This window comes from Periophthalmus magnuspinnatus, chromosome 5 (assembly GCF_009829125.3).
Source record: "Periophthalmus magnuspinnatus isolate fPerMag1 chromosome 5, fPerMag1.2.pri, whole genome shotgun sequence".
Lineage (NCBI taxonomy): Eukaryota > Metazoa > Chordata > Actinopteri > Gobiiformes > Gobiidae > Periophthalmus > Periophthalmus magnuspinnatus.
In genome coordinates, this window is record NC_047130.1 from 9233961 (window position 1) to 9251076 (window position 17116).

At 37.8% G+C, this 17116-nt stretch overlaps 1 protein-coding gene across 1 annotated transcript in view; it reads left to right on the forward strand.

Annotated features, from left to right (window-relative positions):
- Positions 1–10154: 10154 nt before the first annotated feature.
- The window catches only part of rspo4 (R-spondin 4), an 82176-nt gene continuing 75214 nt past the window's right edge, over positions 10155–17116 (forward strand). Inside the window, exon 1 of the mRNA XM_055222156.1 lies at positions 10155–10330. Coding sequence (XP_055078131.1) covers positions 10246–10330 — 85 coding nt within the window. The 5' untranslated portion in view covers positions 10155–10245. The remainder of the gene's footprint in view (positions 10331–17116) is intronic.

The following is a 17116-nucleotide window of genomic DNA, read 5'->3' on the forward strand; positions in this document are numbered from 1 at the left end:
GGAGTGAGTCTGCTACTGCTTCAAAATCTGTCTAGTTTACTACCAAAGAAATGAGAATCGGATAGATAAAAGAACGGATACAATTTTAACTTTCATGTTATTTCTGATAGATTTTACAAAACTCTTTACCCAATTTTTTGTTTCTCCACTAGTTACGCAAAGTAAAGATGCACTGTATAAGGTATTTGACCTAATTAATTTATAAAACGCAATATTATTTCAGTGTCATACTATTGTAATTTTTGTTGACTATTGTAATTTTTTAGCCATGTTATAATGTTGTTACCTCATGAAAGACGTACCTGGAGTTGTGTTTTGTTTCATTCACACATGTAATTGTGCATTATTAGTCTGTCTACATCTCCAAAGCTCAAGATGCTCTGTTCCACCTTGTGATGTCATGAAACGGTATTTTTCAAGTTAACAGCTACTTATTACCTTAAGGTTAGTATAGATGGGCAATTCCAGGGCATAAATTATCCAAATGATTGTAGTGAAGGTGTATGGAGATTAAAAACACAGTGGAGCACTTCCTGTATTATTACATGACTTCACAAGGTGGAAGTATTTTCAGTTTAAGAGAAGAACCTAAATATGCAGGGTTTGTGTGTTAAAGATGTATGAATGAAACAAAACACAACTCCAGGTATGTCTTTGAGGAGGAAACATTATAGCGTATCAGAAAACAGTGTAAAATAGGCCCTTTAACTTATTTTCTAGTGATGAAATTGCATTTAATCTATTTATTTTTACCTATTTATTGTCATATTTGCAGTTTCCTTGGAACCAGTCTGCAGCTGCATGTAAGCCTAGCTAGTTTTCAAGAAAAAAATTTGGAACTTTGACAGGTCAATGTGACAAATCTCGAGTGTCCTTTTTACAGGCTGGTGAAATTATGGTGAAGTTATGTGTATTATAGATGTCTTCAACCACACGTCACTTCCTGTGCGGCCAAATGTTCATTGTCCTTTTGGGTGAAAACAAAAGCTGTGTACATTGAAAATGATTAGGATGCGATTGGTACATGGATAAACTGGGGGCAAAGTGTCTTGCCCAAGGACACAATGACAGCATTCATTTGTAGGAGCTGGAATTGCACCAGGTCAGTGGATCTGACTCTGAGAGTGGGATTCAAACCGCCAACTTTCAGATCAGTGGAACACTCTACCAACCGAACTACTATAAACTTCAGATTGACTATTGAAAACTACACTTAATGATTGCATCCCGTCATTGTGGACAAGAGTTGACTTTGGACCCAATAATCAAACACAGGGTAGAATATTTATATCATGTATTATTTATCAAGACACTGGCGCTTAAATGGATGAGTGAGTTTGTATTCCGCAAGACGTCCATTGTTTGGAGCTCACACAGAGTTCCAGAGTTTGGAATTCTGAGAACACGTTTCATAGATGGCACGTTTCCCACCCACACTGCTGATTTGGGCTGGACGCTTAGCAATGAGACACGATAGCTGTCAATCAAACCTTTATTTTCTTTCTTTCTTCATCTTTATTTATAAAGGAAAACCCAATGGGACCTCTCTGACTCTTTTTCATGGGTGCCCTTTTTAAAATATAATACAAGCAGAAAAACAAGACAAACAAATATACAAGTCCATAATACACAATAAAAACAGGTGCAGATGTGAGTATAAAAGTTCATTGCCAGATTATTCAATTGCGATTGTGTCAGCGAAGTATCCAGTTTTGCTTTTCCTTGGAGTGTATTACATTTCTATGAGGCAAAACAGCTAAAATCCCTCTTTTCCGTCTCAGTTCTGGTGCAGCTAGTCCTTAGCCTTATGTAGTCATGTGATCTGGTATTAAATGTTTTGTTATCAGTGTTTAACAAGCAGGTGAGGTATTCTGGCAGGTTTTGAAGTAGTCCCTTATAGATAAATGTCATACAGTGCTGTTCTCTTCTAACAGACAGTGATGGCCAACCCACTTTTTTCATAGAGAAGACAGTGAGGAGTTTCAAATCAATCACCTAAAACGAACGAAGGGCAGAGTGAAAGAGTGGATCCAACCTGTTAATAATGCAAACAGAAACGAGCTCAGGGAAAGAAAGAACCAGAGTGGTCAGTTTTTAATGCTCATATCTTGATGTAGGCAAGCAAAAGAATGACGAGAGCGACAGCAGCAGTTACAGAGTGAGGGGCCACCATTCTTCATTAGAAAGTGAAATGGAGCTTGAGTCAGTGGAGCTAATTTGCGCTCATGCCTACTTTGTATTTTCAACGTGGCAGCCAGCTGTCCATCTGCTAAACGCATGGAAGCTGATTAAAGTGGTCTAAAGTAGTAGTTTAAAGACAGAATTTAAAAACCCAAATAAATCAACTCAAGAACTTTACTTAGGTTAACTACTCCATCGTAAATCACACAACTTTACAAATAACTTAAAGATCTCTTAAGTCCATCTTCAAAGCTGGTGGCAAACTGTCTATCTCCCGTCCAGCCAAACCACATGAATTAACATTAACTTTATATGGAAAGATACGGTTATGGCTCCAAACTAAAAGCTTTTTGGATTACCCAGAATGCACCTGTGAGCGACGCCACTATTATTAACCTTAAGATATGCAGCTAACAGACTGCTCATGTGTGCAGCCCAGACATTTTGTAACACAGCGAGCATTTTTTCTTTTATGGTTAAGCACCTAATTGTTTTTTGGAATCTGACGGGCGCATATTTGAGTGAGTTGTTTATAAGTATTTGCAGTTCAGTGGTCTATAAACATATTTTTCTTATTATCAAGTGGCATTTTTATTTTTAAAAGTTGGGACTGTGCCATGGCACCCTCAGAGAATGGGCATAAGGCAGTGTGCTGGACTACTAATGATAAATTTGTACTATGTCTAAGCTAACTTGAAGTCAATTAGTGCTTACGATGCATAAAATGGTTTTGATTCCCAAACCATGTGGTGCCATTGTCTCCCTGCGTGTGGTTCCCTGTGGGTGCCCCAGCTTCCGCCATTAAGGTAAAAAGTGTAAAATAGGTCAATCCTCCAGTTATGCACTTTTTACCATAGACACAAAATTCTCTATAGCTGTGTCTGAATGTCCACTTTAACCTCCAACTAACCCCTGACTCACTGCAGCCAGACTGTGGCTAGACTTCGTCAATTCACTGCTTTCTCCCTGCCCTGACTGAGTAAAAAGGTCTGCTACACTACGTGAAAATGTATTTCTAATAAACATCCATCAACTCCGACAGAGACAGAGAGAGAGATGTTTATAGAGTAATATGTGTCATAAGAGTTTTAGTCAAGATTAATCTCACACTAAATATCAAACAGACTGGAGAGTTCAGATGAAAAGAGGGCACTATCCATCTTTTAACAGCTCAAGCTAAGGTAAGCGGCTAATGCTGGCAACTGTATATTGTAACAGATTATTTAAGAACGATTTGTTCATACTCAATACGTTAAGACACTGCTTTTATCTTAAAGACTGGATAGTGATCAGCACTGGACACTACCATAGACTGTGTAAAGAAGTGGACTTGAGTGTGACGCCACCCGTAGCGCTCGGTCCCGTCAAATGAAGCTCAACAAGGCAAGCAGCTATACGGGTGAATGTGGAGTGAGTATCATAGTGACTAAAGAGCAAATCTGGAGCAAAGCTGCTGAAGATACTGTTCCTTTGATGGTCTGGCAGGGGCGGGCGTTTAACACCGCTGTCAGTCAAAGCTGTTGCTAATGCTAGCAGGAGCAACCTTGGGGAAAGAGGGAAGATGATTTGCCTCTTATTAATGTTCACATCTTGAGTTATGGACACAATAGCGAAATACAAATGGAGGGACAATGATTTTCTAATGTAAAGTGAATTGGAGCCAGAGTTGATGGAGCCGGAAGTGCGCCCATGATCATTTCCTATTTGGAACGTGGCAATGAGCAAGTTAGCTATGTCCATTTTTATATACAGTCTATGGACAGTACTTTGTCAAGTGGGAAATTACGAGTGCTATTACTTTTTCACCCTTGAGACATTTCAACACCACTAATTATGACATAACCACTATTTCATACCCTATGTAAAGAATCATGTGGACGCAGCAATTACCTAATACCAAACCATTAGATTTGAATCAGAGATCCCTCTGCTGTCATCAGTAGACATGGACCATAAAAAACCTGCCTATTTGTCTATTGGCTTGCTAATATGTGTTCACAGTGAAGACCAAATAGTCACTATAAATCAATGAGACAAGGCGGTCCATGCAGAGGACAATATACAGAGCATACTCATATCTTATGTCCTGCTGTGTGGACATCTGTCTCTGTGTTCTCATCACCACATGACTCCTCATGTGTCCAAAAACGTGTCTTCTTATCTGCTTAACCTACTACTACTATTAGTCTTCTTCTTCATTTCCTTTACCTGTCAATCAAAGCTTAAAAAACAGACCTCATATGTTTTTGGGTCAATGTGCCATACTAGATTGGGATTGGGTTTGAAAAATATGCTAGTGATTGGGCCAGAATTCAGTGGTGGATTTTAGTTGTTGAAATGCATTTGTTTTGACTTGGTCTAAGCTAACTGAAGTTAATTAGGGCTTACAATGTATAAAATGTTTTTTATTCCCAAACCATGTGGTGCCATTGTCTCCCTGTGTGTAGTTCCCTGTGGGTGCTCCGGCTTCCCCTATTAATGTTAATTTTTTTTTTTTTTTTTTTTAAATAGGTCAATCCTCCAGTTATGTACTCTTTACTATAGATGCAAAATTCCCTATGGCTGTGTCTGAATGTCCACCCTAACCTCCAACTAACCCCCAACTAACCCCTAACTAACCCCTTTGCTTTTGCTTTGTTATTGTAAAGGTTATTGTTAATACCTTTACAATAACATAAAGCAAAAACTGGCACAAAGTTCAATATTTTGAACAAAGGTGAATGTTTATTGCAATAGCTTAAAGGTAGTGGCACTAATCAACCGTAAAGCCCAGATGGCTATCATTTAAAAGGGCATTAAATGAAAGGTTTAAAAAAAGTAAGCCATTGCTGCTTGTTGTTAGGGTAATTATTCCAAAAGAAACAAGAAGACAGGACTCTCTGTTCAGCCACTGATACCAAAACAGTTTAGTGAAAGTAAGATAAGGCCTCAGTGCACACTAGTTTTAGTTTAGTTTTGTTTACTTTTGGGTCAGCCTTGTTCACATCCACCACATCATTCACACCAAACACACACCATGAGTCATGTGAGAGTCCATCAGCTGATCGCCGAAGTTATTTCTATGACACCGCGCTTCAAGGAACAGAGCCCTGTGAACACAGTTACTCCCCCTATATGTGATGGTCTCTTCTGTGGCTAAATACACCGTGAGGACTGTAGGCGAAGACGCGTGATGGTGGAGGAGAAAAAACTTTTGGAAGGACCCACAGACCCACAGAAGGACCCACCTGTGCAGACTGAGCCAGGAGCAGACTAGTCTCCTCCTGGAGACTGATGTTAAGTTGATCCAAATTGCCTCAGTGAAAGTGTCAAAGAGCAGATCTGCAGCTCTCAATCATACAAATATACATAAACCGAACAATTTTTGCTCAGTTCCAAGCACTTTTACTGTCACAGCGGGCTGTGTAAGTCAGCTTGAGGTCAGCCCCGTTAACACCGCGAAGCCGTGAGACTCGAAGAGTGGAGCCACTCTGAGATCTCCTATTTCAAGCGCTCCAGGACTGGCCATTTACTTCCTATTTGGAACGTGGCTGCTAACATGTTAACCATGTTCATTTGTATAGTGCATATGAACATTTAACATTTTACACAAATCACTTATTTTATCATATACAGTATTTCCTCAAATTCTCCATTGGAATGAATGGGAGTCCCTCTTGACTGGAAGTGTCATCACAACTAAAGAGCAGCTTCTAGTGGCATTTAGAAGAAAAATGTGGTGGGGCAGAATAAGGTCAATGCACTTATGAATCTGACCTGTTCTAGGTGAGTAATTCTATCCGTTTAAAGCCCCATTTCAAATTAGAAATATATCCCAGAATTCTGATCAAAGAGTGTTGTTTGCATTTCTGGCAGATCTTCTCTTGATACGACTCAACCGCGACCTTCAAATGATGTTTTGGCAAAAGTTTGAAAAGCCCATCTTTAGACACATTCAGAATTTATGCCCCTTTAGCCCACGTCTGGTCTTTGATGAACCCTGACTGCTGCTGTGGGGCGGTAACTCACTTTTATTTGAAAAGAAAATGAGCCCAAATTGAGACGTTACTTTGGCCCTTCCTCATTTGAAATATGGTGACGTTAAAGACCGGGAGATGACACGCGGATAATAAAGCTTTGACTTAAGACCACAGAATCGTCTGGCCCCGATACATCACAGGCAAACACGATTCAAATGAAAAACAGTATTTACGCATACTCCACATCACTTTGTCACACATCTAAAGCTGCCATAGTTGACGATGGAACTTTTGTGTGGATGCAAAATTTCCAGTGACAATGGTATTCACCGATTTGATTTAAAGGTTTTGAAATAGAAAATGAAATCGCTAAAAGAAGGAATTTATTGAAGTGCTGCCTTGTAAATGCTTCAGTGAAAGATTGTCATTGTAAAAATAAAAATAAAGCTATAATCGTTAATAAAAAGATGTCTGGCATGTATTCCTGGGCTTTAGTCACTTGATTCTTTCTGTCATGGACGCCGTTTTGACGACTTTCAAAAGATAATTTATTTTGAATTGTTTACTGCTATTGATCCGAATGATAACAGCTTCCATGCTTTGAGGCACCGTTTGATAGATGGTTCAATTCAAAGATAAACTGCAACATTACTATTTCAAGTTAAGTAAATGTGACAGCAGTACGTGAAAATCACTGGTGGCAGATACATAGACATGCCATTATACCCCAGGCCACTCCTGCTATAGCTTACCGCCTTTAACTATTAGCCTGACCAGCCGAATACAGTTGTTTTCTATGCAATATGCAAAGACATATATCCTGGGACGTGGTCATGTGTCCCTGACTTCAGAAGAGTGTGATTGACAGGCCAATTAGCCAATCAGAGAAACCCATGGTCTGTTCATATCAAAACAAATATATAAAAAAGATGACTGAAAAACATCAACTTCTGTAGAATCAACGAGCGAAGAAGTAAATGTCCTAAATTGGAGGTATCTTTATATTTAAGTTATATATTTTATTCTGAATGATATGATGATGTTCGTTCACTATAAATAAATAGCTGTGATGAAAGTCTCAGCCCAGTCATAGATTCCAACAGAAAGTATGCAGTGTGAACTATGGATCTATTATAAAAATCTATAGAGCACTGCTAGCTTAAACCTTGCGAGTTGCCTAGTTACTAGTGGCCAGTCCATTGGTACTGCAGTAAATAAATTCCATCCAACCCATAAATAATTTTTCCACACACAAACTGCTTGTGACTGATAGGATCCTAGAGCTCTCACAAAGATTGAATTTTGTATTAAAAAAAATCTTTGGTTTGGACTCGCTCTAGCTCCGCTCTAATCCGGTCTCTCCCTGATTGGTCATTGACGCAAAGTGGCGGCCATGTTTGGACCCTGGGCTTGGAATGAACCATAAACTGTATAAAGAAGTGGACTAAGGGAGTACGATATCACCTATAATGTTCGTCTCTAGTCAAATGAAGCTCATCGACGCTAGCAGTTATTGGGGCAAATTTGGAGCCGAGTTCCATATTTGGAATTCCGATCATGAGTATCAACTAAAGAGCCAATCCAGAGCGAGGCTGATGAAGGTAACGCCCCCTCCTGCCCACACTGCTGGTTTAGCAGGGAGGGGCACTTAGCAACGCTGTCAACCAAACTAACGCTAACACTAGCGGGAGCGACCTCAGGGAAATAAGGCACCTGATTTGTCTGTTATTAATGTTCATATCTTCAGTGTTACGGACACAATAGCAAAATTTAAAAAAACAGAATCATGTAGAGTGGGTTAATGCGAACATTTTAAGACCAAGATGACGAGGCTCACTACAGCAGTTACAGAGAGTAAAAATTTTAAAATATAAAGTAAATATAAACTTGCAAATGGGAGCACACCCGTGCTCCCATTTGGATCATGATGTCCAGCATGTTAGCTATGTCCATTTATACATACAGTCTATGGTGTGAAACAATAATGCATCAAATTCTAAACCATCTTAAAGTGTCTAGGAGATACTTGCCTGGGATCCATAATACACACTTGTCCAATACTTTACAAAAGTGAGTGTGCTTTATTATATGAAATACTGTATATGAAATGGGTGGTGCTGTTGCTCCTTTTTGAAAAACAGATCTCTGAGGTTGTTTTCACTGCCACTTTACTGGCACAAGTTAGGTTGACGTTAAAGAGCATCCGCCCTGATATCGGTGTGCTTGGGTCGGTATGAACTCAACAATCTCACTCTGGACCGTACTCTGGATCACATATTTATATGAATGGATGCTGCAAAACTGCTGTTTGACACGTGTGTCTGGCAGCTTGTATCAACTTAATGTGAACAGTCTCCTCCTGCCTCTGTCTGCACAGGTGAGCCTGAGTCTGTCGTTCAAAAATCTTTTTCCACCATCATACACAGTCGTCACGGTGTATTTCGCCACAGGCGAAAGAAAATACCACTGCGTATAGAGGAAACGAGCATGTGCTTATTCACGGGGCTCTGTCCTTTGAAGCATGTTGTCATGGAAATACATTTGGCGGTCAGCTGATGGACTCTCACATGGAACATGGCTCATGGTGTTTGGGGTGAATGATGCGGTGTATGTGAACAAGACAGACCCAAAAGTAATGTATATACAACTAAATCTAGTGTTCACTGGGGTCGCTCTACAGAGCCACTAACATGTGAAAATGACCTGAATCTCAATGGAACCTTTCTGGTCTAATAAAAGGTACATTTAAAACAAAATACCAGCTGACATCACTAATAACAACATCTCTGTCCATTACAGTATTTGACTTTGTACCACCACAATCAGAGGTGGGTAGTACTCAGTTACATTTACTCTACATTTACTACACTTACTTTTAATTGTAATTGTACTTTTCAGAGTACTAATCTAGCAGCATACTTTTACTCCTACTTTTAGGAGTAAAAGTTTTTTGAAGTAGACGTTTTGGTTCCTCTCTCCCACTGTGAGTGAATCTATAAGTGACAGAAGCTTTATGTTGCCAATATGAAATGATTTGTGTTTCTTGAAGCACTCCTTCAGATATGATTTATTTTTGCCTCATTTCTGTGAAAATACCAGATTTTGTGCATTATTTAATGTGTTGTCCTTCCTATTACATTAACTTTAAATTATAAATCAGATGTTACGTCCAAACAGTTACTTTTTAAGATGCTCTTTATCCCAAATACATTTTTTACTTTTACTTCAGTAATTTCGTGGACCGCTACTTTGTACTTCTACTTGAGCAATATTATTTTGTAGTAACGTTACTCTACTCTTGCTCCTTTACCACCTGTGACCACAATCTATATTCAAACCCTGGTAGAACATACATTTTGAAGTCATTTGCTTCAGCCAAAACAATTAGACCACATTTCCTTCACTTACCTCTCCCCCTATCTCTTCATCTGAGACCCCCGCGGACCCCCCACTTCTATACCTGCCTCCTCGGACCAAACAAGCACAACAAATGGATTACTCAAACATGTCAAAACCCAATCAAATCATTTTTTCCCGCTCTCTTTAACTCCTTCAGGGTGGTCACATCTTCAAACAAGAACTAATCCAAAAAACATCTCAAACTCCTCCAATTTATGAGGAGCAAATAGCGAGATCTTTGTCCAAAAAATAAACAAGGATAATAAAAGTGGTGGAGGTAGCAGAGGAAAGAGAGAGAGAGAAGGAGAGAAGGAGGGAGGAGACGTGAGCTCGGAAATGTGGAACTACTTAAAGACCCCTAAAGGGTTAAAGATGGCTATGGGATAAGTGGGGGCTCGTTTATTGCAAATTTGACAGAGGTAGTTAGATGGTGAGCATATCCTTCTAGCTGCCAGTCCGCGCGAGGCGAGCTAGCTCTTTCTGGACTACACCTGAGTTTTGGGGAACTTTTTAGAAATTTCGGAATCAAAAAATCTCAATTTAACCGCAGTATTCCGCTTCAAAGACTACTACCCTGTCGCATTTTGAAGATTTGGGCAATTTTTTCTTTTTTTTTTTTTTTGTTTTTGGGGGGAAATACGTCCAATCTGGCGCCCCCGATGTCCCCAGTCTGGCGGTGAAGCGGGCGCGTGCTGCAGTAGCCCAGATGCATTGGAGAGCGGTGTCCATGGTGGTGTCTGTTATGTGTGAGGTGATGCGGATGGGAGTGGGAGTCTTGCACAGGCAAACTGGTCAGTACAATCTGAAACCGAAGTTCTCTTGAATTGAATTAAAAATGAAATGGCATGTCGTGAGTTGCTGCGTTTAGCTAACTTTTGAATTCATATGGATGTCTTTGTTTCATTAGTTTAACAGCAATATACTACTTCCTTAAAGGTCCTATACTACGCAAAAGGGATTCTTATGAGATTTAAGCCATGTTAGAACGCTGTTACCTCATCAAAAACATGCATGAAGTTGTGTTATGTTTCATTCACACGTGTTTGAGTGACCATTTATTATCAGTTTGTCTACATCTCCAAAGCTCAAGATGCTCTATTTCACCTTGTGATGTCATGAAGTAGTAGTTTTCAAGTTTACAGCTACTTTTTACGTTTAGTTCAGTAGGGATTGGCAACTCCAGTGCTGAAATGATCCAAATGATTCTAGTGAAAGTGTGTGAGGTTTAAAAACACAGTGGAGTTTGTGTTCTTGTATTACCACATCACATCACAAGGTGGAACAGAGTGTTTTCTGTCTGATGATGACTCTAAATATGCAGGGTTTGTGTGTTAAACATGTGTGAATTAAACAAAAACAAAAAAAAACACAACTCCAGGTATGTTTGTGATGAGGAAGCAATATTAGAACATAGATCAGAAAATAGTGTAATATGGGCTCTTTAAGTAACCGTTTTGACCTCTCCCCATAAAGTGAGCTAATATGGTAAAAGTCTGATACGATTTCTGTTTGTTCTTGTACCTAAACAACGATATATTCATAAATGAACACTTGTTGTGATGTGAAATGTAATCTTGCCAAATATTACTTCACCAAATACTTGAGCAACATTACTGTAATAACAATAAGTCCAGTGATGGAAGAAGTACTCAATTTTGTTACCCAAGTAAAAGTGCAGATACCAGAGTAAAAAAAAAAACTCAAGTAAAAGTATAACACGAAAAAATCAAATTTTTCTAAATCTAATAAAAAATCTAATTAAGTACAAGTATTCAAGCACCTGTTTAAAAATGCACTTGGAGAGTAAAAGGTAAAAGTATTTTGCACATTATTTGGTGTCTTATAAGGATTTTGCTAAAGATTTGTGCTGAATTTTGATGTTTTGATGTTGTTTTTTTTGCTGTTTTCATTTGTAAATACTCAAACTATGAATGTGTTAAACCCTCAAACTTTTCTACAGGTCAAACAATAATTAAAAATACTATTACTTTTCCGTCCAGTTAAAAAATGTAGTGGAGTAGAAAGTACAGATACCTGATTTCAAATGTAGTGAAGTAAAAGCAAAAAAAATCACCTTATAATCTACTTAAGTAAAGTACAGATAGCTAAAATGTATACTTAAGTACAGTACTTTACTACTTTTACTTCATTACGTTCTACCACTGAATAAACCATCCTTGGTATTTGAGTATTTTAAGTATGACGGCTAAATATTCTTACATCAGTTCTTTTCTGGATTCACTTTTGTGGCCATATCAAGATTCTCTACAAGTACTACGTGCGTTGAGTACTGCGTGCGTTGAGTACTGCGTGCGTTGAGTACTGCGTGAGTTGAGTACTGCGTGTATTACTATAGCTTTGGATTTTAAGTTCAGTTTGAGCGTAATTTAACATACTTTTCAAGGGACGTCCAACCATTTTCATGATCAGTAAGAAACACATTTGCAGACATTTATAATTGCAGTATTTTGTTATTTTTAGGAATCATGTTTGTACTTGATAACAAGATTCACATCATATACATTAAACATTACCTTTAGAAGTAAAACAGTTCAAATAGTCTCATAAACAACAGCTGCTAAAACTTATGTTGGAGCAGTGAAGGTAATTTGAGTTTGGTGAAAATTTATGGACTTTAAAACGCAAGATAGCATTTTTGGATTACCACCTGATGACATCATGCAGTGGGCACAACTACAACTACTACAATTGTTTTTGAGTGTTTTTATGTGGGAGCCATACTATACAATTTGATTAAAAGTAACATCATAATAGTTGTTTTGGTGATATGCAAAATTAGAATATCTAGCACCCTATATCATGCAATACTTGAACCTCAACCAAGATATTTAGAGGAACAGTTTGCACATTTGAGAGGACTTTTTAAAAGATGTGTGTTCAGTTTTTTGTGTGAAGTTATGGAATGAACTAAGTGTCAAATTACTTTGTTCTAAAGGTTGAAAAAAATGTCTCAAATGCATATGTACCAATGATTATCGAAATTACATGTAAAAGAGAGAGTCTACAGCAGAGGTGCATAGTACATTTTGAAGTACTTTTATAGCAGTGTACTTTTACTCCAACTTAAGTAATACTTTATTGAGGTAACAGTACTCTTACTCAAGTAAAAGTTGTGGTTCCTTTTCCCTCTGTGATAAGTCTACAAGTGACTAAAGCTTTATATGGACCATACGAAATGATTTGAACATTTGTGTTTCTTGCAGCGCTCCATCAGATATGATTTAGTTTGGCTCATTTTTGTGTCTGCCCTTTGAAAATACCAGATTTTGTGCATTATTTAATATTTTGTCCTTTTGATTAACCTCAGATGTTTCGCCCCAACGGTTACGCTTCAAATTACTCTTTCCAAATACTTTTTTACTCTTACTTGAGTGATTTCTTTGGACTACTGCTTTGTACTTCTACTTGACTAATATTATTTTGAAGTAACATTACTCTTACTTGACTACATTTTTTGGCTACTGTTGTCCATAGTCCGGTCTATAGTCAGTATAGTTAATCTGTGTTGTGTTTTTTTGGCTTGCAAATATCTGTTTATATAAAGCTGCTTCAGTACTTCACTAAAATTGATTGATTTAGTAGCATAAGCAACATAAACATTACTTCAGCCTGTTCCTGTTTCATGATGATTTTGTGTTTGTTCGCTGTAAATTATGTAAATGATTGAAAAAAAAAATTATTATTAAAATGACATGAATCAATATCGACTGAAAATTGGTATCAAACTACAAAAAAATAAATAAATAAATAAAAAACAAAAATAAATAAGTAAAATGAATTAAAAAAACAAAAAAAAACTTAAAAAAAACCCCCAAAAAATAAACAAAACAAAAACAAAACAAAATGCCATACTCATTTTTGTCAGTATCGGCTAAAGTTGCTCATTTCAGATCTGTATCTCGGCCGCTCTCCTCTCCGCGGTTGCTTCTTTGTTGTTTGCTTTCTCACATGTCTCATATTAAAGCCTAAATCGCATTGTCAGTCCCAGTTACGCTCCCCACTCTCCGACAAAATCCTGCTCCACATTTACCCATAATGACATTTTATAGGCCCATTCTGCACAGGTATGCTCTGACCCCAGCCTGGAATTCCCACTAAAAATAAGCTAGATCCGGTCAAAATGACTGCGAGCGTTTAGGCCTTTCCCATTGCTGTCAGAGGCGTTAGATGAAGATTGTAGGGATCTGTGTGGTCGTCAGGTGAGGCTGGATGTTTCAAGCTAACTGGCAGTGACAGGTGAAATTGTATCGTTTGAAATGGAAGGAAGCGGCTGACATATTTGGGAACGCCTGTTTGATGTGTTCGCTAAAGCCGGGAAATTGGGAATGATTCGACAAATGGAGACGATGATTGTTTCAAAAATGAGTCATTTTGTCTTTTGAAATCATTTCGTGAATAGAAATGGAAAGATGAATTGGTTAAAAAAATATGCTTGATAACATGGTCGGTTGGGAGATTTGAAAACGCTTTGGACTGACAAAATCCCAAATATATTTTTTTAGGAAAATTGGTAATGCTTTGACAGATGGATATGATGACTGTTTAAAGTATCAGCATTTTTCCCTCTTTTTAAATAATTCTGTGATGAGGAAAAAGCTTTAAATAGTGCTGCAGAAATACATTTTAGGAAAGTTGCTAATGTTTTGACAAATGGAGATGATTATTTAAAATATTAGCTTTTTTTTTTCTTTTTTTCTAAATAATTTTGTGATCAGGTTAGCCATTGAATACGACAATTGTTTAAAATATTACCTTTTTTCTTTCATCAAGCTAGCCAAAACAGAGGTGGAAAGTTCAGTTGGTAGAAACTTGGTTGGGAACTATAATTTTTAATGTTCACAAAGCATATACCTCCATGGTTGTGGGTTCAAATGTCCCTAAAACGTTAATAAAATCACTATCCAACTCCTCAGACATTGGATAGTTGAATTGACACAAAACATACGGTTGATCTAATGCTTGGTTGGGAGCTTTTAATAACGTTATGGAGTGATACGATAAAAACATTTGAATAATTTGATATATTTTGTGGGCGCAGCATAAGCATATATCTTTAACAGGAGGTTTAAATGTCCCCAAAACGTTATAACATTATAATGTATCGGCATGACACTCCACACACATCGCCCACGGTCTTGGCGGCAGGAAGGGCATCTGGCTTACAAATGAACAAAAAAAGTATCTGTTGTTGCTTAGTTAGTCAAAATAACATACATGCAAGTTGCCAAACGATTGTCTTTTTATGATTGCTTAATGCTAATCTTGGCTTGGGAAATGGAATGCAGTGTACTTAGCTTTAAGCACTACTTACATGTTGTAATCCCCAGTATAATAAAATGTGGAACGTGAACCCAAGGTGGAGTCATATTGTTTTCAAAAGGCCTGTGCTCATTGGTGCATGGGTCTGCATTAACTTTCTCGATAGGGATTAGCGCCTCCCTCCATGACATCAGAATCAGAGCAATATCTGCCAGAGCGGCGCTAGCGCGGACTCAGAATGGGGCTAGGCTAAATCTTGCAAAGCTAACCTTTAGGCTCTTTGAGGATTTTACATTTTTTTAAAGTTCATGTTGTGAAAATACAGAAGAATCCCTACAAAACCCGACCGAAAGCTGTGGATGCCCTGTCAGTCGAACACGGGCATTGCGCTATATCGGAGCTGTAGTACCTGGAGCGGCCACTAGTTGATCTCACCCCGAGGCAGAGGCAGAGACCCAGGTTTTCATATTTTTTTCTAATTATGACTTGGTTTGGTGGAATAGTAGACCTACCTGTTGTAATATTGATCATTACATTAGTTAAGTGGCAGATCATAGAAAACAGTTTAAAAATACACAACTACAGGAAGTAGCGCACAAGAAACTAATTTTTTTCTGACATTTTAAACCTTCATTTAACAAAATAAATCCGTTTCCATTTATTTTTATAAGTCCAATCGTAACTATTGTGCAACACAGACACGTTTTGCCTCTTGTTAACGTCGACGCTCTCGACATAAACATCATTGGTTGAGCGGTCAGATCCACTGATCCATAGTTTGGTGGTGCGATTCTGGCTCACACAGATGAATGCTGTTGTTGTGTCCTTGGGTGTTCCTTGTGTGTGGATGGGTGAGTGGTTCCTTGTTGTAAAGCGCTTGTTTGAGTGCCTTGAAGGTGGAAAAGCGCTATAGAAAAATGTGACCATTGTGACCATTTACCTCTATGTATGCCACATCTGCAACGCATGTCCAACCAGGAAGTAAAATACTGTATAAACGTCACCAAATTTTAAAAACTAGGAAGAAACTAGGCAAGATTTTGAGTAAAAGCTTAAATATAAAGACGTTAGCTGTGTTTTAGCGAAATGCGTAGGCTAACCTGTCACATGCACTTTAGCGCTATTAACCCGTACTCGCAAAAAGCAGAGTATTTTCCACCTTGTACTGATTTTGCTTCTCTATCTTCCAGGCGTATTTGATTTAGCGGACTGAATTGGAAATACATGTGTTGAGTTCAAACTCCACAGTTCTGAATACGTTTCTTTCTGCCTTTGCCGGTAAAGCGATTTAGATATAACTTGGTACGGATGGGGACTGATGTAATAATGTGCGGAACATTACAGGTCAAAGGTCAAACGCTGGATTTGGGCTTTGGGCTTTAGGCTTGACCTCCTTTCATGTCCAATTTGTCTCTTCTTCTCTTCCTCGTTTTTCTGATCGCTTTTGACCACAAACAGTGTGCATTTTTGGTACGTGAGGGAGTTTTCGGGAAAAATTGTAATTTTTGCCTTTTTGGCGTAAGTATAAAGTATAATAAATAGCAAATAGTAGCTCGACTTTGGTAGAATTCTTGGGGAGTAAAGTTGTAAAGCGTGTGTAGCCTGTTCAAGCTCTCACGTTTTTTGAGATTGCACGAATACCTTTTTTTTTTTTTTTGGCATTCATATGATTTCTATTGTTTTATTAGAATAGATATATATGTAATGTATAAGAAAAAAATATGCAAATTAATTAAAAGTGGTGAATTGTAAGTTTTTGCCGCTTTACTGTAAATATTAACTTTAAAATCTAGGCTACATCGAAGTTTCAAGTCTAAATGTGCGTGCTATGTTTCAATTTCTATAAAAATCCTATGATCACATATCGAAATACAGCAGTTTGTACTTGAGAATGTTAAATTTTACCTTAAAGCACTATTGTATTACTATGGAAACCAGCAGAAGACGATCATATGGAAGACTGTTTAATTTATGCTACTGGTTCATTCATTTTAAAGCATTCGATTCAGAGCAACGTCTTTTTGAAATGAAACACACCAGAAACCTAATTCCCAACTAGTGCAAATGAAACATGATTCAAATTCAGTCCAAAAATTAATTGTCTTATATCTTTCATTTTTTAAAGTGCGTATGACAGGTTAGATCGGTCATGGCAAGGCGAGTTTATTTGTATAGCACAATAATCATTCAAAGTGCTTTACAGAATAAGAAAGACGTTAAATCACAACACAAACTCAAATCAAATCATAAATAATCATCATGAAATTAACATTAAAAACAGTCACATAATTATGTTT